Raw genomic sequence first — 19,762 nt, 5'->3', positions numbered from 1 at the left:
TACAACCAAGGAGCAGCACAGCCCTCAGGCACTCACCGTTTTGGTGCCCTCTGCTGGCCTTTGCTTCTGCTGTCAGTGCACGAAATACGTTAATGCTCCTAAATCAGCTGAGAGAAATGTACTCCTGAAACAGCAGAGGTGGGTGATGCTAAAGCTCAGATGTGTGTGCACTGTACTGCAGCTCCTCCAGAGATGCTTCTGGAGCCGTAAAACATGGAATAGAAATCATCTCAGATGGTATTGCATAAATTTGGGTTCAAACATGGAACTCTCCTCATCATCAGTTTGAAGGGCTGCTGTTACATCTCTCTTAGTGGACTTTGTTTTGCTGTGTTTTGCCACCTTGCTGTTTCCTTTGATCAAACGTGCTTGGAACTTGGAGAAGGACAGCTTCGTAGTGCTTCTCTATCCCAGGGGATGTGGTTTGGGTTTTGCCCTTCAGGGCTTGTCCTCTTGGCCACCCATTAGATGTAACAGATGTCTGTCACTTGTGCAAAATGCAAGAGGGAGGGAAGAACCAGCTCTGAGGGCACCTTTTTCCATTTACTTGCAAGGGGGTGAACTTGGAGGCAAACACTTTAAAGCGCTGCTGGGCGCTGTGCGCCTCGTGTCTGCTGTGATTGTGGTGCTGAGCAGCGCTGTGCTTCTGCTGAGTGAGAGGAGCTCGCGGGGCTCTGTGGAGCAGTGATGCTGCTGAGCTGAAAACTGATTTCTGAGAAGCTGCCCTTTGTTTCCCCTTTGCTTTAGTTCTGCTGCTGACTGTCCCTGGAATGGAGGAAGCCACCTCTGAGGCAGACAAAGCCCTCTCTAAGCAAGGATGGGACACTAAAAAGGTAGGAATCTCCTATTTCAAAGTACAGAGCTTTCATTTCCTAAACGTATTTAGGTAAACTAATGCTCTAAATATTGCCAATCAAGGCAAACTGCTTGCGGAGATTAGAATTACGTTCTATGTTTAGCAGCAAATCACAATACATTAGATCAGAAAGGCTCTTTGTATGCATTTTGATTATATTAGGAGAAACTCTTACTGAAATCTGAGCCTTGCTGGGCTGGTAAAGCAAAAAGATGGCAGGTCTTTTCTGAGACCTTCACAGAACTGGTGTGTAGGAGAACAGCTCTTCTTTAGAAATGAATTAAATAAGATTTTCTGAGTAAACTGTGTCATAAGCATTAATTCCTAGCAATATCTTTGCCTATAAAAATGTCTTCCTTCTATTTTAGACTGGGTCATCAAGACCTAAATCATGTGAAGTTCCAGGAATCAAGTAAGTTTTGAGCAATTCGTTTTAGAGAGCACTGAGATCTTTAGGAAAGAATGTTGTACCTTGAACGTTTGAGTTTTCTGCGACAGCCTTTGGCTGTTTAAATGTGGAACAGATGTAAAATAAGCCAAAGCTGCTGCTGGTGTCCCCTTGGCTGCCATGTCTCAGCTTGTAGTTTCGGTAGACCAGTTAATGTTTCCGTGTGTGCATCTCCCTTTTTGCAACTCATTTTGTACAGATCTGCCCAGGATGAAATTTCGACTGAGCGGTGGCTTTGTTTCCTCTCTCCCTTTTTTAGCATCTTTCCATCAGCTGACCAGGACAACACTACAACCCTGATTCCTGCTACGCATAACACGGGCGGCTCCCTGCCGGACCTGACAAACATCCATTTCCCTTCCCCCCTCCCCACGCCGTTAGACCCCGAGGAATCCACCTTCCCTGCCCTGAGCAGCTCCAACAGCACTGGGAACCTTGCTGCCAACCTGACTCACCTGGGCATCAGCACTGCCACTCAGGGTAAGGTCTGGCTCTGCGCTGCTGCGGCTCTCCTGCCTCCCACCTCTGCCCCGTGGCCTGAAGCTGCACTGCTGGGTGGTTCTGCACTGCTGGTGGACTGGTACAGGACAAACAGCAGCATTCAGGGCGCCCCCCTCTTGTAATTAATTGTGCTTAATCCCCACACCGTTTGCATTGTGGAAGTACCTAAAGTAGACCTTTGGTTTTCATTCCTTGAGGATGTTATTTTTTTCCACCGTGAGGATTCTTTTGAAGAGAGAACATTTCCTCGCTTCCCCTGAAGCAAATTTTATCTTCTGAGCAGTCACAGCAGCACAGAGCCTTACAAGGTGTGCTGGTTTTTGTGCATTTGATTGCCTGATTCTTGAAAGTATCCCAGCTCGTCAGGGTACAACAGGGGAGGGCTGTGGGAGCAGCACCGCATCCATCCCAGCACCTCCCAGCAGTTCAGCACAGTGGGGCTGAGCGGTGTTTGCTGGGGCTTTTGGGCTTTGGCAGTTCTGAAGTTTGGTTTTTAAGAAGTAGCAGATAATTTCAGGAGTTGTTAACTGAAGCAAACGGCCTGAAGTGCTGCTTGCTGTTTGTTTCATCGTTTCACTGGGTTCTGCCTGAGAATAGCTGTGCATTGTGTTACCTGCTGTATTGCTGGTGCTGGCTGCAGTCACTTGACTCCTAGAACAGGAAAAAAGTGCTTTGTCCAAAAATAGCAGATGTGTATTTCCTGTGTTAGGCAGGATTTACTTCCCTGCTTATAAACCTGCTCTTATACTGCAGAAAGGAAAGAATTCTAATCGGGTTAATGTGGTGCTATGGCTCAGCTGTTAGGTTTGAGCACAAATGAGGAGCACAGTGCTGTGCAGTGAGCTTTCTGCTCTCCAAACAGGCTGCACAGCACTCCGGAGATGAGCTGTCGCTCACGCAGAGCTCAGCAAGTGTGCGTGAAGGCAGGCAGTGTGCATGGAGGGGACAAACTTCTTCTGCGGAGCGAGGCCAGATGGGGCTGCTGAGGTTTTTGTTTGGTTTGTTTTTTTTTTCTTGTCCTTTTTCACTACCCGCAATTAGCAAAGTAAATGGGATGAAACCAAACGGGTTGGTTTGTAATTGCTTTGAAAACATTTCCTGATCTACGGAAGATACTGCGGATGAGCAGGGTGCACTCACTGGTGGTTCTTCTGCTTCTCATTGGACCCCGTCCCATAGTTTAAACAACGATATACTCACTGTGGAGCTTTTTAAAACCCATTTTCTCAATCCTTCCTCTCCTTATCTTGTAGATCTTTAGCTGAACACGTAAATGCTTTTGGGTCTGTGGCAGGAGCTGTGTGCTGTGCAGACAGGCCTGTGGCAGCCCCAGGAAAAGGTGGGGAGGAGCACCTGTCGGGTTGTGAGGAGCTGCCAGCAGCTCAGGCTGCACATTTGTGCGTTTGTCAGTTGCTCACACGGCCCGTGAGGCAGTGCTGATTTCTGCAAACATCGCGCGGGCCGCCAGGCAGCCTTGGGAGCCGGTTTGCCTGCTGGCTCCTTGGCAGCCTGGGCTTCCTGGCTTTCTGGCAGCCTGCCTGGAAGCCTTGAGCAGCTGCCAAGTGCCGAGGAGCTCTCAGGTTTTTGTGAATTCCTCCTTTCTGGCAGCTCTGAAAGAAAAGCTCACTAGCTAGATTGTCCTGGAATTGCTTTACAGGGTGCCTCGGTTCCTCTTGGGTGAGGCCGAAAATAGAGAGGTTTCAAAACTTGCAGGTTTTGTCTGGGATTGGAGTAAAACTGCACTACTTGAGTTGTGTGCCCATAGCCCCTGTAAGGTTCTGTAGAGCGTGAGGGATATTTCCTGCCTCCCTGTGTGCTGGTGTGCCATTAGAAATGGTGTACATCCTGTGTAACCAGTTTGACTTCTGCACTTTCCATTAAATAGGCGTTTGGGTTTCTTTATATCACAAGTGCCCTCTGATTGGTCTCACTGCATATCCGTTATCTTCTTCCTGAAGCTGGAGCTCCTACAAATGGAGCAGAAGGTGCTGCTCCTGAGTTCCCTGTGAGAATGGCTCTGAGTGTTTCTGCAGAGCAGTGCTGCTCTGCCCATTGCAATTTCAAGTTGCTGTCTGCCCAGTCCTGACCGACTGTGACCAGCTGAGGTCTGGGATAAACCTCGAGGGTCTTCCTCTCTTCCCGATGCTCTTTAGCCTGACAGAATTCATTGCACACCAGCCAGCTTTGTGTCGAGGTGCTGTCGATCTGCGCCACGCGTTTCACAGCAGAGGGAGCCCCTGTCCCTGTGTGCCGTTGCCCCGCTGCCCTCTGAGCTGCTTTGTCCCTTCCTGGCAGGGATGACACCTCCAGCTCCGTCCCAGCAGCACCGGCAGCCCAACGTCAGCCCACTGTCGCTGAGCGCGGACTCGAGGCGGCCGCAGTCGCAGCAGATGTCTCCTACGCTTTCCCCTCTGTCACCCATCACTCAGGTAGGAGCGCCTGGAGACGGAGCGTCCGACAATTAGAGGGAGTTCCCAGGCAGCCCGGGTGACTCTGATTCTTCTTTTGAAGGCCGTGGCGATGGATGCGTTGTCTCTGGAGCAGCAGCTTCCCCCGTACCCGTTTTTTACCCAGACGACTTCCCAGCAGCAGCAGCAGCCCCAGGTGGTGAGCAGCCTGCCTCAGAACACTCCGTTAATGCAGACTTCTGGTTTACAGCGAGGAACTCAGCTGCCCCCGCTCTCCGTCACAGTACCTTCCACCATCCCGCAGTCTCCTCCGGGCAGCCAGAGCCAGAGCCAGCCGTCCATGGGAATAGACATCAACTCGGTAAGCTGGGGCAGGGCTGGAAATGTGGCACTTCTGTCCCGAAAACGTGGTGCCGTGCAGTCTGAATGCACTGAGAGTGCTTCGATTTAATGTGCCTTCAGGTGCTTTGTAGACAGCAGTTGGCTTTAGAGCGTGTGCTCAGTGGCTGTAGTTTCCTAACATGGTGTTCCCTGCAGCTCTGTTTGGTGAGACCAGCTCAAACTGTGGATATCAGTGCTTGTAGTGCTTCATTGGCACAGGCTGCCCAAGGAGGCTGTGGATCCCCATCCCTGCAGGCATTCAGGGCCAGGCTGGATGTGGCTCTGGGCAGCATGGGCTGCTGGTTGGCGACCTGCACACAGCAGGGGGTTCGAACTGGGGGAGCGCTGTGCTCCTTTTCAACCCCAGCCATCCTATGATTCTACAGCACGTCCTGCAAGGATAGGCTGTCAGGCTGTTAAATGAGTGCACAGCCAAAGCACGATGGACACGTGGGGCTTTGGTACAGAAGCTGCTAACCTGCACTCCTAAAAACTGGGGACAGCTGTGCTCTGCCCACCGCCCTGCTCTGCCAGGTCTGGTTGTGTGACCCTCCTGGCAGCCGCTGGGTAACAGGAGGAGCTCAGTCTGTGATGGTGGAGCACAGGTTGTGGGTTGCTTTGTGGAGGAAAGTTGACAGTCTGTGCTGGTAAATGCTTCCTGGAAGGAGCTGCTTTCATGCCAGGGTTAAAGGGAAAGGACAAAGCAGTGGTGGAAAGGATTCCAATGCACTCGAACTGTCCCAGTGTTCTAAGCCCACATGGCTACCAGGACAGGTGATTCTGATTTCCATTCTCTGCTTTCTGTGTTGCTTTCCTCATCCTTAACTTCTTTATCACCTTAACTTGTAGGGTGCTGTGCAAAGAGCTGTTCTTGCTGTCTGTGTTCTATTCAGGTGCTTTGGAGAGCTGTAATTTGTTCAGGTCAGGGATTCTCTGTGACAAAAAACCAAAAAGGCAAAGCTCTGCAAAGACTTTGTCAGGAAGGTTGAGAACAGTGTCAGCATCACTGATGTGAGCCCACAGAACGCAGTGGGAATTCTCAGACGACGTGTGCTGCATGTCCTGGGCTCAGAGCAGCTTCGAGGAGGATTTCAGTCCTTGTGGTTAGACATGGGCTTCCATCTTGGTGACACAGCCAGGCTATTTCAGACAGGGCAGAGTAATGTGAGACGGACTCTGAGTGTGTTGTAAACACGAGGTGAGAATGTGCGTGTATGGCGAACGCAACAGAGAATAAATGAAGTTATGCTGAGATTTTGAGACTGCTTTTCCCCACATTGCTACCTACCAGACTTTTCAAAATTGAGTTTAGCTGGAAACTGAACAAAGAAAAAGTATTTGAAGAGTTGGGCTGCCCTGCAGCAGCACCGTGCGCAGGGTCTGTGCCGCGCTCACCCCTTCGCTCTCCCTCCTGTGGCATTACTCACAGCAATCTTGCCTCCGTGTAGAGCTGACGAGTGCTGAAGAGGACGGTTTCTCCCAGCTTCCTCAAGCTGCGTTCACCAAAAGTTGCTAATTTTCCAGCCTTCCATCAAGCCCATGGTCTCTAATTCTGTGTTGTTCTGTAGGCTTCACTCCAGCAGTACCGCAGTAATGCTGGCTCCCCAGCCAACCAGTCTCCCACCTCTCCTGTCTCCAATCAAGGCTTCTCTCCTGGCAGCTCCCCTCAAGTAAGGGACTCTGTGCTTCCACAGGCCTTGCTTCTTGTGTCTGTTTTAGTTGAGTCTCTCCATTACTGACCCATAGTTGTCTCACTGTGAGTGTGTGTGCCTCATGCATTACTGATGTCTCATCTCGTGTGCGGTTTCATTCCGTTCCAGAGTTTTTCTATAGCTGGTGAATTGCCTTTTCATTGACCCAAGCTGCTTACTGGGGCACCGCAACGCTCAGTTACTGCTTTGGGGCAGACAGCAGCTGCAGGAAGATCCCCCCATGAGCAGTGTTGTGTAGGAGCTGCAGGTGAGGGTGGCAGGGAGAGGGGGTGCTTGTGAGTAGTTTGTGGGGCTGCTCCGTTCCCAAATCCCACCTGTAGGAACAAGGTGAGCAGAATTCTTACAGAGCATCACAACAGGGGCAGAAAATCCATTTTCTGCTTCAGGATTTCACGCTTCAGGCTGTAAGGAGGATCCTGTCTAAGTAAGTGCTGCCCCTTCCTGGTTCTGAAGCAGAAGCTGCCCTTCTCCCTGCCTTCAGCCACAGGAGGGTCAGTGGTCAGCTCGGCACAGAGCAGGGTGTCAGGGCTGTCTGCATTTTCCCTAACCCTTGCTTAATTGCTTGTTAACTTTTTTTTTTCTGGCAGTTCTGTTGCACCTCAAAGGAAGCAAGCGAGCTTGACTTTGCTGGCTGGCACGAGGAGCAGAGCTGCAGGCAGCCTTGCTGTGTGTTCCCAGCTCTGGAGGGCACTTGTGCAGCCCAGGAAGTTTTGATTATGTGATTTTTCTTTCCCCTTTGACTTCTCAGTGGCTCTTGGTTTGGTCCACAGGCTCGTAGCCCTTGGGGGAAGCCTGTTGTCACTGAGGAAACAGCTCAGGAACAAAGCAAACAACGCAGGTAGTGATTATGGGGGCAGCTCCCAGGTAGTGGGATCTGCAGAGCAGTAGCAGCAGGTTGGTTCCAGCAGCAGAGCTGCCCGCTGTGGAGCTGTCTGCCTCTGGCTAACGAGCGTGCAGTCAAGGAGGTGCAGCCAGGACAGCACTCCCTCCTTTTTCTCCCATTACTTCCAGGTCAACTCATCCTGCAGCTTCCCACTGCAGTGTTAGTGCCATGCCACGTATGGTTCATTCACCAGAAGTTGCTTTTCATCTTTCCACATCTCTTGATCGATTTGCTCTCGTGTTTTAGCTGTCTGCTTGTTACCTGGAGGTCTTCCTGTTCCAACACAAATTGAAAAGCTCTGCTTGTAGTTCTCAGCTTTGTGTGTGCATGGCTTTTCACTGGCAGTGGCTCGTGCTTTCCTCCTCTAACACCTGGCGTACGATTCCAATTAGATAGAAATCTGCTTTATTTTTTAGTGGAATGGCTGAATGCTGCATACATGGTATGTATTTTTAGGCTAATAATTTAAGCCAGGGGTTTGTGGTTTTGTTTTCTTTTTCTCCTTGCAGTCACCACATCATTAACCCAAGAAGATGAACTGTTGACAAAACAGACCTCATCTAGCGTTTCTGTAGGACATGGTGTTAGCAAGATGTTCTTCACAGAGTTGTCAGTAAATTATCCCGGGACTCCGCAGTGTTGACGTAATGACATTTCCAGTTGATTTCCTCTGGGAGTTGCAGTGCTTACAAATGCAACAAGTGGCGTGCTTCAGGGCTGAGAAGCAGCGTGGGCCTGTGAGTTTGGTTAGCAGGCCTGGATGTAGGCTGGCACAAGCGGGTTTGTTCCCTGTTCTTGGTGTTTCCCAGTGCTTTGGGGATGGGAGCAGCGCTTAGCAGGATGCGAAGGTCTGAGGTTGCGCCCTGCTTAAAGCTCCGCACCAAAGAGATGGCGGAGCTGGCAGGAAAATACCCAGACCTCCGTCCTCCTCGGAGCGCTCGGATCAGTGCTGGAAGCACAGCTGTTATCCAGAGCAGCTCTGGTTCACACTGAGCAGCGGTGTCCTGAGTGCAGTCCTCTGTCAGAACAGACAGAAATCTCCGTCAGGCTTCGCAGAGCCCTGCAGCGCAGGGGATGGGGTCTGTCCTGCTGTGCTGCAGGGTTACGGATGGTCAGCTGGACGGGGCTGAGTTGGAGTAGCACAGAAGTGCTGATCTGAGGATAGCTGGGCAGCAGGCAACTTATCAGTGTGGTAATGAAGCAGAGCATGTTTAGTTATCAAGTGCAGCTTCTGCAGGAGGGCTTTGCTTTCTGCCACCAGGCGCCGTGTGCCTGTTACTCTGCAGTTGGATTCCACCCTGCTGCTGCAGTGGGACGCATGGGAGGACAGGAGGACGCTCCCAGGAGCAGCAGTTTCCCATTTTCACCTCTTTCTGAGGAGGGCATTGAGTCACAAAGATCCCATTGTAGTTCTGCAGTCGTAGCTGTGACAGATCATAAGTGAATGCAGTGAGTTGGGACTTTATTTCTGTCTGTATTCAGGGCTCAGGCTGTGTAGGAAGAGTGGCTCCATTTGGTTTGAGCGTTTCCTCCGGAGAAATCCTGCTGTGATCTCCTGCCACAGCAATCTGGCAGCTCTCGCTCCTTCCCTGAGGCCACACTCTCGTGGGACAGCCAAGGGTTCTGCCTGAAGGCAGGATGGCTTTTGTTAGCTTTGAAAGGAATATTATAGTGCTGCTTTCCTGCTTTTCTCCTCTCGTGGGGAGTTTTGTACCAAACTCACCCTCCTTGCGTGCAGCCTGCAGGTAAGCTGAGATGTGCTGCGGGTGGAGGAGGACGCAGCGTGAGATGTGAGATGTTCTGTGTGCTGTTGGGGACACGTCCCACATCCCAGCACCCTGAGCTGTGCTCAGCGCTTCTCCCTGTGCTGCTGCAGCTGAATTGCCTCTCTGGTGCTGTAGCTTAGCATCACATGCTGCCAGTGCTCACAGGGAGAAGATTCGGAGCCTAGATACATAGCTAAAGCATCTGGAAAACGCCACGTGAAATCTTCTGTTGTCTTTTCCCCCCCAGGGCTTAAGCAGAGTCTCCACACAGATCAGTTTTACGGAGCCCCGTCCCCACGTGGGCTGGTGGTGGTTGTGGATCAGGAGTCGTTGCTTCGTGGCAGCTCCAGGGCAGTGCTGAGCAGCGTTGGAGCGCTGACCCGCAGCTCTGGTCGCTCCATCTTGCTGGAGGAACCGGCAGAGTCAGCAGGGGGTGCAGCTCTGCCCGGCTGCTTGCACAGAGCTGCCGGTCGTGCTTCGCCGCGGCTCTTCTGATCTGCAGCTGCAGCACAGAGTGCAGCTGGGCTGCGGCAGGGAGCTGCAGGGCTGCAGGGCTGCGCCGTGCCGGAGATCGGCGCGGTGCTGCGGGGCTGGCCGCCATTGCACGCAGGCTGTCCTTCACACGCAGTCGCGGTGATCCGTGTTCCTCGTGCGGCCCGACGCGCTCGTCTGCATTCGTCCCTCAGCAGCTTCGTGTCGTGTGTCCTCCAGGCAGTTTGTTGGGTCCCTGGTCGTGTCTTTGTGCCCTCGCAGGGCTGCGTGGTGCAGCTGGCTCTGCAGGGAGCGCTGAGCGGCGCCCAGCTGGAGGCGCCGGCCGTGGGCTCGGGCCGCTGCACACCGTGGGTTCCTCTGTCTGAGACCTTTGCACCATAAAGACTCTGTTTTGTTTTCAGCATTCTTCCATTCTGGGGAGTGTATTTGGTGACTCCTATTATGATCAGCAGATGACAGCTAGGCAGGCTAATGCCCTATCCCATCAGGTGAGCAAATTCATCTCCGACTTTCAGCTGTCTTGGCCACTTTCAGCTTAAAATAAATATAATTCAGCTACTGGTTATTCTGTGTAAGATCACGCTCTGTCCTTTTAATTTTACTTTCTTACTTTCCCTTTGCAACACGTAGGGATCTCTTGTCTTCCCCCCATCCCAACTTCTCCGTCCCCATTCCTCCCTCTGAGCCAACATAGCAGATGTTTCTAAATGTGTTCTGCCGAGTTGATTGGATTAGGAATAATGACAAGGCTCTGGCAGCAGGTAAAATGCCTTCCAGGTAAAATGCCTCTGAGGCGGTGCTGGGTGGGCAGAGGCCCCAGGCGGTAGCATGAATTGGTTTTGTTTCTTCTTCCTTCCTGCTTTGTTTTAAAGCTACCGCTTACAGTCACGAAAGCGCCGCCTTTATTTTGGCATTTCCCCACGTTCCCAATTTGGCAGTGAAGTGTTCTGGAGAGTTAAATGAAGCTGCACCAATATTTTGACCAACAAACCTAAAGATGAATTTGTTTGCCTGCCTTTCTTCACACCCCTTCCCATCCTTGAGCTCTGTAAGTTATTTCTGCTGCCTTTCCCGATGGTTGGAAGTAACAATTCCTTTGTGCCTTGGTCTTCAGCTCGAACAGTTTAACATGATAGAAAACGCCATTAGTTCCAACAGCCTGTACAGCCCCTGCTCCACGCTTAACTACTCCCAGGCAGCAATGATGGGCCTCACCGGCAGCCACGGCAGCCTGCAGGACTCGCCGCAGCTCAGCTACTCCAGCCACGGGAACATCCCCAACATCATCCTGACAGGTGAGCAAACCCCGCGCTTCGCAGAGCCCGGCTGCGCGGTGCTGCCTTGGCTGGGGAGAGCTGGGCAGGAGCTGGGGGTCGCTGCTCTTTGGGGCTCGGTTTCAGCTCGTGTCGGCGCTGAGTTCCCGGCTGTGGGGCTCCTGCTCCATCCCTGCCATCGGCGCAGCGCCCTGCTGCTGGCTCACGCATCCACGAGAGCTGAGCTCCTTCCTCTGCCCGAACTCGCCTGCAGGGATTATTTCAGTGTTCCATACGGTGGAGAATCTGGTCGCAGTTGGACATTTGGAAGCAGTTTCTGCATAGGTCACTGAAAAAGCTGGAGTTGAATCCATCCTTCAGCTGGGGGCTCATACTGATGAGAATAATGCAAACTGAGCTAATTGTTCCTAAAGCAAAGGAGAGCGGAGCCCCGAGCGTTGTCTCTTTGTAGCCCCAAATGCACTTAGATGAGTTTTGCTTTGTGTTGTGTCATCGAGGTGCTCTGACAGATCTGTAGTTCATCCGGCTGGAAACGAGGACAGATTTGTGTGAGCTGCAGCTCAGTAAATGATTCAGGAATTACACCAGGCTGGCTCTGTATTTTTTTTTTTGCTGTGTCTTAATGTCGTGCCTGGAGGATACATGAGGCCAACGCCGCTGCCTTTCTGTCCCTCTTCCCCGCAGTGACAGGAGAATCTCCTCCCAGCTTATCGAAAGAACTGACCAGCTCTTTGGCAGGAGTGGGCGACGTCAGCTTCGACGCCGATTCCCAGTTTCCTTTGGATGAACTCAAAATTGACCCTTTAACCCTGGATGGACTGCACATGCTCAACGACCCGGACATGGTCCTCACCGACCCCGCCACAGAGGACACGTTCCGGATGGACCGGCTGTGACGTGGGGCGCCGGGAGCTCGGCAGCGGGGGTCGTTCCTGGATCAGCCGGAGCAGAGGCCGTGGGTCAGTCGTGGCAGAGCCGGGGCTGCCGAGAGCCGGAGCTCCGTCCTGCGCACCGTGTTCAATGAGTAAAGCTTGTTGTTCTGAGCTTGCAGCGCTGCAGACCCCCGCTCCCTGTCGCGCCGTATTTCGCCCCTTGTCCACTCATCGCCATTAACGAGCAAGGAGTTTCCTCAGCCTTCTCCTCTCCAGAGTCCCCCCTCCCCCACCAAAGCTCCGGCGTTGTCAGTTTACCTTTGCACTAGAAGGGGGCTCCGGGCAGGCGAGGGGGGTCCGCAGCCAAGGGAAAATTGATTCTCTCTACCGAACCAAATTCTGGCTGTGGTCGGAGCGGGGGGAGGCACCCGGCGGCGCCCCCTCGTCCCCCACCGTCGGGAAGCAAATCTCTGGGGGCAGGGAGCTCCCGCGCTGTGGCTCTGCTTTGTGCCAGCTGCTTCGTAGGGCGAGCGCTTCTTCCTTGGTCGATGTTTGTCTGCAGGCTCCTCGCGTCCTTCTGCCTCCCTGCCCTGAGCAAACTGCGCGCGGAGGAGCCGCCCCGCGGCCTTGGCAGCCGGCGACTGTAAACACTATTTTCAAAGCTTTTTTCTTAAAAAAAAAATTTAAAAAGAGATATATATATGTAATATATATATTTATATATATGTATACATATATATGGCATTTCTGAGCACACAAGAAAGTACTATAATTCATTACTTGATGAGCACGGAGGGAGGATCGGGGCGTTTTGAAGCAGCTGGAGGCAGGCAGGAGGGCAGGCGCAGAGCAGAGGTCTGGCTTTGCTCAGTGAGGGGCTCCTGGGCAGCACAGGGGCGTTTCTCCAGCAGAGCCCGGCTGAAATCACCACAACTGGGTTTTATTTTTTATTCTTATCCATTACTTATTCTGTTACCGTTATTTATGATTTATTTTTTTTTAATTTAAGTATTTGGATATTAGCAAAGTAGCTGAACTACATACCGCCAACTGAAGCACTCTATGTAATACTTGTACATCTTTTTGTGTTTTTATTCCAGAAATATATTATATATATTATATATATATAGGTATTTTTAACTAACTGGAATTCTAAACGGACCTTGAGCAGCAGGGAGCTGAGGGTGAGGGTTCCCTCCGCCGTGCTGGAGCAGAGCGGTCGGGGTGCAGGGGCTCCTTTCAGCGTGGGGTGAATCTGCTCAGCCCCCCCACAGCCGGGCAGCGCGGCGCCAGCAGCGCCTTGGGCTCCTGGTGACCACAGCAGGTGACTCCTGTTGGTCCTCGTTGCTGCGGTGCGGCTGGGCGCTGCATTACAGCGTCCTTTGCTGCCTGCTGGCCGTGCTGCTGTGCAGCTGATGAGCTGCAGGGGTTCTGTCTGCACTCCAGGGCTCTGCCTGGTCGGAAGGATGTGTTGAAAGGTTCTTTGGGAGCATCGCTGCTGGCGCTGTTATGGCGCTGTTGGTGCGACAGCGAAGGAGGCGCCGTGCTGGGCTCTCAGCGCCTGCCCCTCCTCAGCAAGGTTAGGAGCTGGCATTATTTAGGTGTCATTAACAAAGCAACCATTCTGTGGTGAATGAGGCAGCGAGGGGCAGCTCCATGCAGGAGGGGCGGAAGGCCCACGTTAAATTAAAGCACCTCAATTAAGGAGCCCTTGTAGTTGCCATTCCCAGACGAGCCGTGTTCCTTGCTGGCACTGCCCAGCCCAGGCCTGCTCTGCGTGCACTCAGAGCTTTGCGTTTCGTCCATTGCCAGCTGCTGCCGGCTTTGAGCAGAGCCCTGCAGCGCTTCTCCCCGCTCCCGTTGGGGTTTGGAGCTGCTCGGGGGCTGCCCCGCTCCTAATGAGTTATACACGTTTCTGTGTGCTTCCAGAAATCGGCGGGACGCCGTCCTGACATTCGTGCAAACGCTGCAGCGCGGAGCCGCCGCTGGGATCTGTGTGCCGGGCCGTTTGCTCGCCTTGGTGCCGTTCGTTTGGACCATTTGCACTAAACCTGTTTTTCTTTCCATCGCTTCCCCGCGTCCGTCTCTGCAACTGGAAGATCCCCCCCGTTGTCAGCAGCGGCTGTCGGGACGCGCGCCCTGCGCCCAACTCCCAGCGCCCGCATTTCGGGTCGCTGATGCTTTTTTCAATGTGAGAAAACCAAAGGGTGGCCCCGACTGGGAGGAGTGCCATCAAATCGCTGCTGCGGAGCCCTTTGCTTCGGGGCGGCCGCAGAGGTGCGGTGTGGGGGGAGGTGGGAGCTGCTCTCGCCGTCCGCGTGTCCCTTGCAGTTCTGTCCTTCCTCGGTGGGATTCCTGTCCGTGTCGCTCTCTCGTTCCAATGACTCTTAGACATTTGCATGTCGGTTCTCGTTTGTGATCTATTTTTTTAAAACCAGTCACTTCCGAATGGAGATGAGATTCCTAACTGGAGACTTTCACAGGGAGCTGTTGCTAAATGCTACCTTCTGAGGTTTTTTTTTTTTAAACTACACGTGTATATAAGAGATCTTGTTTATTAGACTTGTAAGTAGACATTTAAAATGGCCTTAATTTAAAACAACAACAACAACAAAAATCACATCTGGATGCAACTGTCCAAATTCGGGACCACGTGGCTGAGAGGTGCAGGATTTGTTCCTTCCTTGCAGGAGGGGAGGATGAGGTCCCAGCACTGAGCGCTGTGCTGAGGGGCTGCCACCCCTCCTGATCTGCGTTGCCACTGCGTGCGTGAGAGCAGCCCTGGAGCTGGGGGTGGAAACGCGGAGGGGAGCCGCGCTGGTTGGTGGTTGTGGTTCACGAGCTGTGAGCTCTGATCTCAGCTCAAACGTGGGAGCGCTGGGAGCTGCTGCCCTCGGATGTCAGAGCGGGAGGAGAAGCCGTGCAGCAAGAAGCTGCCGCTATCATTTAGACCTTGTTCAGTTTAATAACCCCAAAGCTGTGTGGGGTCGGAGTTCCCATCTGAACGTCCCTGCTGAATGAACCCGGCCCCTCTGCGCAGCGTGCTTTATATCAATATGTGGAGAGAGCTCCCCAGGTGGGCCGTTGCGTTTGCCAATGAACGGGGGATCCATAGGAACGAACTTTCAGTGTATGGAATACTGTGACCTTCAAAAGAAATCCAGGTTTGCGCTGCTCCTGCAGGCGGGGGCCCTGCTGGCCCTGCTGGTCCTGCGGCGGCTCCTCGGGCTCAGCTCCGCTCCCTGCGCCGTGCGGCAGCGCAGCCCCGTCCCACCCCGCGCTCCGGCTTTGCATGGCAGCAGCCCTTCGCCCGCGCTCAGCCGCAAACCCTTCTGTACAGAAAAACCCCTGCGGGTCCCATTTTTCTTCTTTGAAAGAGGAGGGGGGAGAAGGGGTTCCAGACAGAGGCTGTCAGTTGACCGAAGGAGGATTTCGACCCTTTGTGTATTTTGTTACCTTTACGAAACAAACAAACAAAAGGGTTTCTGAGGAAGCGTCCTGAGAACCGCTCGGCAAAAGTGTTTGCGGACCAACCGAGAGCGAGCCGCCCTCTGCGTTCTGCTCTGCTCAGCCCAGCTGCGTGCGCCCTTCAAAGGGGCTCCGGGGCCGATGCCCCCCTGTGCAGAGAGCAGAGCCCGGCCGGGAGCACAGCATGCATTCCTGTGGGCAGCAGAGCCCCCGTCACTGTGATGGCTGTGAGAGCGCAGGTAGCGTCTGTTCCGTCTGTGTTCTTTTTAAAAAACAGAAAAACAACAACAAAAAAAACCCAAATGGGGGAAAAAAAACCCCTAACGCTGATTTGTAGTGTTCCTGTCCTTTGTATTTCTAGTTGCATCTTATTTATACTGCGCAGTGTAGGCATGGATTGCATGTCGGTTTTCTATGCGGGCACCACGATGACATGATTACTGTGTACTATAAATCATTTTTACCTTTTTAAACGGAATCATTGTGTGGAATTTCTATACTGCAGAACGAAACACTACATTACGTACTCTCTTCATTTGTGTTATTTATTTTATTTTCCGCCGGGGGAGGGGGGCGGTTTGAACTGTGGTGTCTGTTGCCTTATGTGGGCTTGACCGATTTTATCAAAATAAAGGCCTGAAGGGGTAAAATGCACCGCCTGGTTTCTTTGGGAGGTGGAGCCGTGCTGTCAGAGGGGCAGCGCGTAGCAGAGCAGTGCTGGGGAGTCGGTGCAGAAGGGAAGGTGTGGGAAGTGGCTGCAGGGAGCCTGGGCTGAGCTCTTACCCGCGTTCTCCTGGGAGCAGCGCAGCCTCTCCCTCCTCTCTTCTCCTCTCCCATTGCTGGTGGCGATGGCTTCGCTCTTTGCTTGTTGCAGGTTCTCTGCTTTAGGGATGGGAAGAGTCTGTGAGCGCTGTGGATTTCTGCAGGTGAAGGTAATGAGACCAGAAGTCAGGAGCGGAGCAGCCGTCTGCTTCCCCCTGCAGCTGCTTGTGGATGGCGGCTGTGCGTCCTCCCGTCCTCAGGTTCCAGGTGCAGCGCATCTCCTTGGCCCGGCGCGTTGAGTTCGCTGTCGGGCTGTTGCTCCCTCTGCCATTTCCTGGGTGATTTGTTGGGCAGCTCTGAACTTCTCTCTGAATTTCAGCCTTCCCAGTCACCGCATTCCGGGTTCAGCCGTAGCAAAGGGCTCTGGAGCAGCGCTGGTCTGCAGTGGGGGCGCAGCTGTGAGCACTGCTGGGAAGGAGCCTGGAGCCAGTTGAGGAAGCGGAGCGATTTGGCAAAAAGCACCGTTTGGTTCATTCAGCAGCCAACGTTTTGTTCTCATATTCTGCCTCTGCCTTGGAGGAAAGGTCTGACAGATGTGAGCAGGGCTCTGTTCTGCTGCCAAGCGTCCCCCTGTCCGCAGGGAGCCCTCGGTGCTGGGCTGCGGCTGCGGCCAGCAGGGCTGCAGGGACGGATCTCTGTGGGATCTGAGGTGTTTTCCTCACTGCTCTTCTGATGGCATTTCTGCCATCATTGTCACACAAGTGAGACACAGCAGTGACAGCACCTCAGACGGCTCTTACAGCAGATGATAGGATGGCAGTGGAGATGATAGGTTTGACTGTTTTACTCCTTAATTTTCCTGCCTTCAGCTCATACAAATTCCTCAATCTCCCCTTTTTTTCTTTTACGATGTAACTGTGCAGACAGATGCTGTTTCCCCTTCGTGGCTGCTGCTGTGTTCCAACAGAGCCGATGGGTTTGATGGGTTTTGATGAGTGATGCTGTGGCACTGTGCTGGCACAGACCGCTTTTGTTCTGCCATCGCTTTCCCTTCTCGTGCTCCGTCACTGAAGCAGGGCACACGTTGTAGGGCATGTTTTGGTGTGGACGTGTTGATATCTCAGCTGTCACCAATTGTTGGCTGCTTTGAAGAGGTTCTGCTGCTGCCTGCCAGGGTCGGGGCGGGCGCTGGGTTCTGTCTGTGCTGTGTTGGTCCTGATGAATTTTCCTTTGCTTTGAGCCGATGGTTGGGACTGAGCAGCGCTGAGCTGCTGAGGAGTGGCAGCCAGGTCACCTCCCACCATAGACTGGAGCTGTGCTGCGTTTCGCTGCTTTGTTGTGTTTTTGAGCTCGTCCGGATGCTGTTTGGAGGAACGCTGTCTGTCTGTCCGTGCCACCCACCCCCCTGTAATGAGCAAATTCAAAAGAAGCAGAAGCGCCCGGCCCTCCCCCAGCTGTGGCTTAGCAGACACGTTCCTGTCGGCGTGGCTTTTTTTCTGTTGAAGTCATTGGGTTGTTAACACACGTTGGATCCCGTTTTGTGGTGTCTTTCTTAGTTTGAGTGTGGCAAATGAGAGCGAGGTGGCCTCGCAGCAATGGGGACCAGGGGTGTTTGTGTGCTGGAGAGCAGAGCGCTGACCTGCGACACTGTGCTCTTCTACTCCACGTTTACGTAACCCCAGGAGGCTTTGGGGGGACACAGTTAAACCAATATGATCCAGGTTTCATCTCCTGGCCCGCTTTAGAATAGCCTTCAACAAACAAACGCGGGCGGATGGAGCAGATGCAGCACGCAGCTCTGCGTGGGAATTGAGGGCTGCAGAGTGGGCACAGATCTCCCCCTGCTCCATCGGAGACCTGTGCAGGTCGGTCCATCCTGCAGCTGAATGTGCAATAGAAGCTTAAATTGTCACCACTGACGCTTGGTGAGGGGAGGTCTGGGATGAAGCTTCAGCTCGTGCAAAGGGGTTTGTATTGGGAATAGCACCGACCGAACCTTTGGAAGGGGGGCAGGTTCTGGGTGCGCCACATCTGTGGGTCCAGCAGAAAGCAGATGTGCTGCTGGCTCTGATAGGCTCTGCTCACAGTGCTGATCTCGTTCTGCCTTCTGAGCTGCTGTGTCTGTGCGGCCAAACGGCTCCTTTGCATGTCCTGCGCATCGGTCAGCACAGTTTTTATGCCGTGGTTTAGAAAAAAAAAGGGGCAGAAGGTTCTAAAATCCAGTTCATAAATCCAATTTGAGAACTGCGTTCTGCAGCCGTAGAGGTGGAGAGTCCATGTTCCCTTCAGGAACGGGACGTCAGCGTCCAGAAACGGAGCTGAGCTCTGCTGTGCAGAGGGCGAGCGTTGAAGGCGGCGCCGTCTGCTCCGGCTCTCGGTCAAGGCAGAAAAGCAGCAGTTAGCGAAAACCTTCGCTTACGTGCGATGTTCCAAGGCTCTGTCTGGCAGGAAAGGGTTAACGTGGCTCAGCCTGGAGATCCAGCAGACTTGAAACGCAGGGAAGATGAGCAGGTGGAGCTGATGAGCATGAAGTTGCTGGTGAGGCGGATGGAGCTGGGCGCCGGGGGCAGGGTTTGTTTCAGCAGCACTGCAGCACTCACTGATCCTGGGCGTCCTTCAGACCATCTCAGTGCCGCACATCCACTGATCTCTGCTCAGCATTATGCAGCGTAGCAATTGAAATATTGTATTCCAGCCAGCTATTAACTAATAAGGCAGTAGATGCTGAGGTTTTCTTTTGGGAGGAATTAGGACTTTCAGCAGCTTTTTCTTGTTACCTGAACAGAGCCCCCATCTGTGGAGGGATTCCTCGTAGAAGAAGTGGAAGTTCAATGTGACAGTGCTTAGGAGGGGAGGTTGGATTTTAATCAAATTAAATACAGCTGCTTTTGGCAGCTTCTCTCACAGACTGGCAGCTAAAAACAACTTTATGTCGTTCGTTGAGCTTGGGAAAAAAACGTCAGATTTATGCATTTTCAGAGACAGTATAATATACTGTTCTTTACAAGTTAACTTTTTCTATTAAACTAATTTGTGGATTATTTCACTGATATATGCAATCCTATATTCAGCTACAGTGTTGGTGGCACAGGAACGCTGGAAAAATTGTCCCTGCGACATAAAAGTTTTATTTATTGTGTTTTTTCTATAGGTAAAGTGGAAAACTGAAGTTGGCTTTAAGTGTTTGCAATCTGAGAAATGATGTGAAAAAGCAGCTCAACTAAATGTACATTCTTTTCAACCTTTTCTTTTTTGTGTGAAGGCTTTTGTCTTTGTATCTTTGCATTATTTGTAAATGAAATGTAATAAAAGTTGAAATGTTTTTGTCTCTGGCTGCTTTGCTTTTTCTTGTTGTGTTCCTTGTTTGCTTTTTGGTCTGAAGGTTTCCACTGTCGGTCTGTTGGTGTTTACAAACAAACAGCGAAACATTTGGGTTAGTTGGCTTCTGACAGCTATGGAAAACAAATCTGTGCACCACCTGTGGCCACGCCGTGCTGGAAGTGGTTTCTTAGAAGCTACGGAGCATTCCTGGAGCACTGAGAGCTGCTGTGTATAATTGGGGCTGGCTGTAATTTGGGCTCATTTGCATGGCTGCCTGTGGAAGGAGGAAAACTCAGTGTGTGTCTTTGTGACAACCTTGCAATGGTGGATGGAGATGTCCTGCAAGCGCTGCGATCAGCCAGCAGCCTTTAGGGCCACTTACACCAGTGGGTTCTTCCTGCACATCTCTGCTCGTGCTGCTGCCTCTGAGTGTGAACTCAACTCCGCTGTGCTGCGCAGACCTGGGCTTGGTGAGACGTGCTTTTAGCCACGAGCTTTGCAGGAGGAAAGCTCTGCTCACACCTTGCTCGTTTGGTACCATGTCACAGAAGCTGCACTGGATGGTAACCAGGAGCAGCGTTTGCCATGCAGCCTCATTCTAGCTTACAAAACTGCAGT

At 52.5% G+C, this 19,762-nt stretch overlaps 1 protein-coding gene across 3 annotated transcripts in view; it reads left to right on the top strand.

The window, feature by feature from the left end:
• Nucleotides 1–19,155, top strand: part of CRTC1 (CREB regulated transcription coactivator 1) — a 38,765-nt gene extending 19,610 nt beyond the window's left edge. For 2 of the 3 annotated variants that reach the window (XM_052699698.1, XM_052699699.1), the window contains 9 exons: nucleotides 748–833; nucleotides 1,225–1,268; nucleotides 1,564–1,784; nucleotides 4,101–4,234; nucleotides 4,317–4,574; nucleotides 6,163–6,264; nucleotides 9,849–9,935; nucleotides 10,562–10,742; nucleotides 11,406–19,155. In XM_052699698.1, coding sequence (XP_052555658.1) covers nucleotides 748–833; nucleotides 1,225–1,268; nucleotides 1,564–1,784; nucleotides 4,101–4,234; nucleotides 4,317–4,574; nucleotides 6,163–6,264; nucleotides 9,849–9,935; nucleotides 10,562–10,742; nucleotides 11,406–11,617 — 1,325 coding nt within the window. In that variant the 3' untranslated portion in view covers nucleotides 11,618–19,155. The remainder of the gene's footprint in view (nucleotides 1–747; nucleotides 834–1,224; nucleotides 1,269–1,563; nucleotides 1,785–4,100; nucleotides 4,235–4,316; nucleotides 4,575–6,162; nucleotides 6,265–9,848; nucleotides 9,936–10,561; nucleotides 10,743–11,405) is intronic. The other variant, XM_052699701.1, reaches the window with a different exon arrangement.
• Nucleotides 19,156–19,762: the final 607 nt, after the last annotated feature.

The sequence above is a fragment of the Tympanuchus pallidicinctus genome, unplaced genomic scaffold (assembly GCF_026119805.1).
Source record: "Tympanuchus pallidicinctus isolate F22 unplaced genomic scaffold, pur_lepc_1.0 scaffold38, whole genome shotgun sequence".
In the NCBI taxonomy this organism is placed as follows: Eukaryota; Metazoa; Chordata; class Aves; order Galliformes; family Phasianidae; genus Tympanuchus; species Tympanuchus pallidicinctus.
This window is presented reverse-complemented; position numbering and strand designations above follow the sequence as displayed.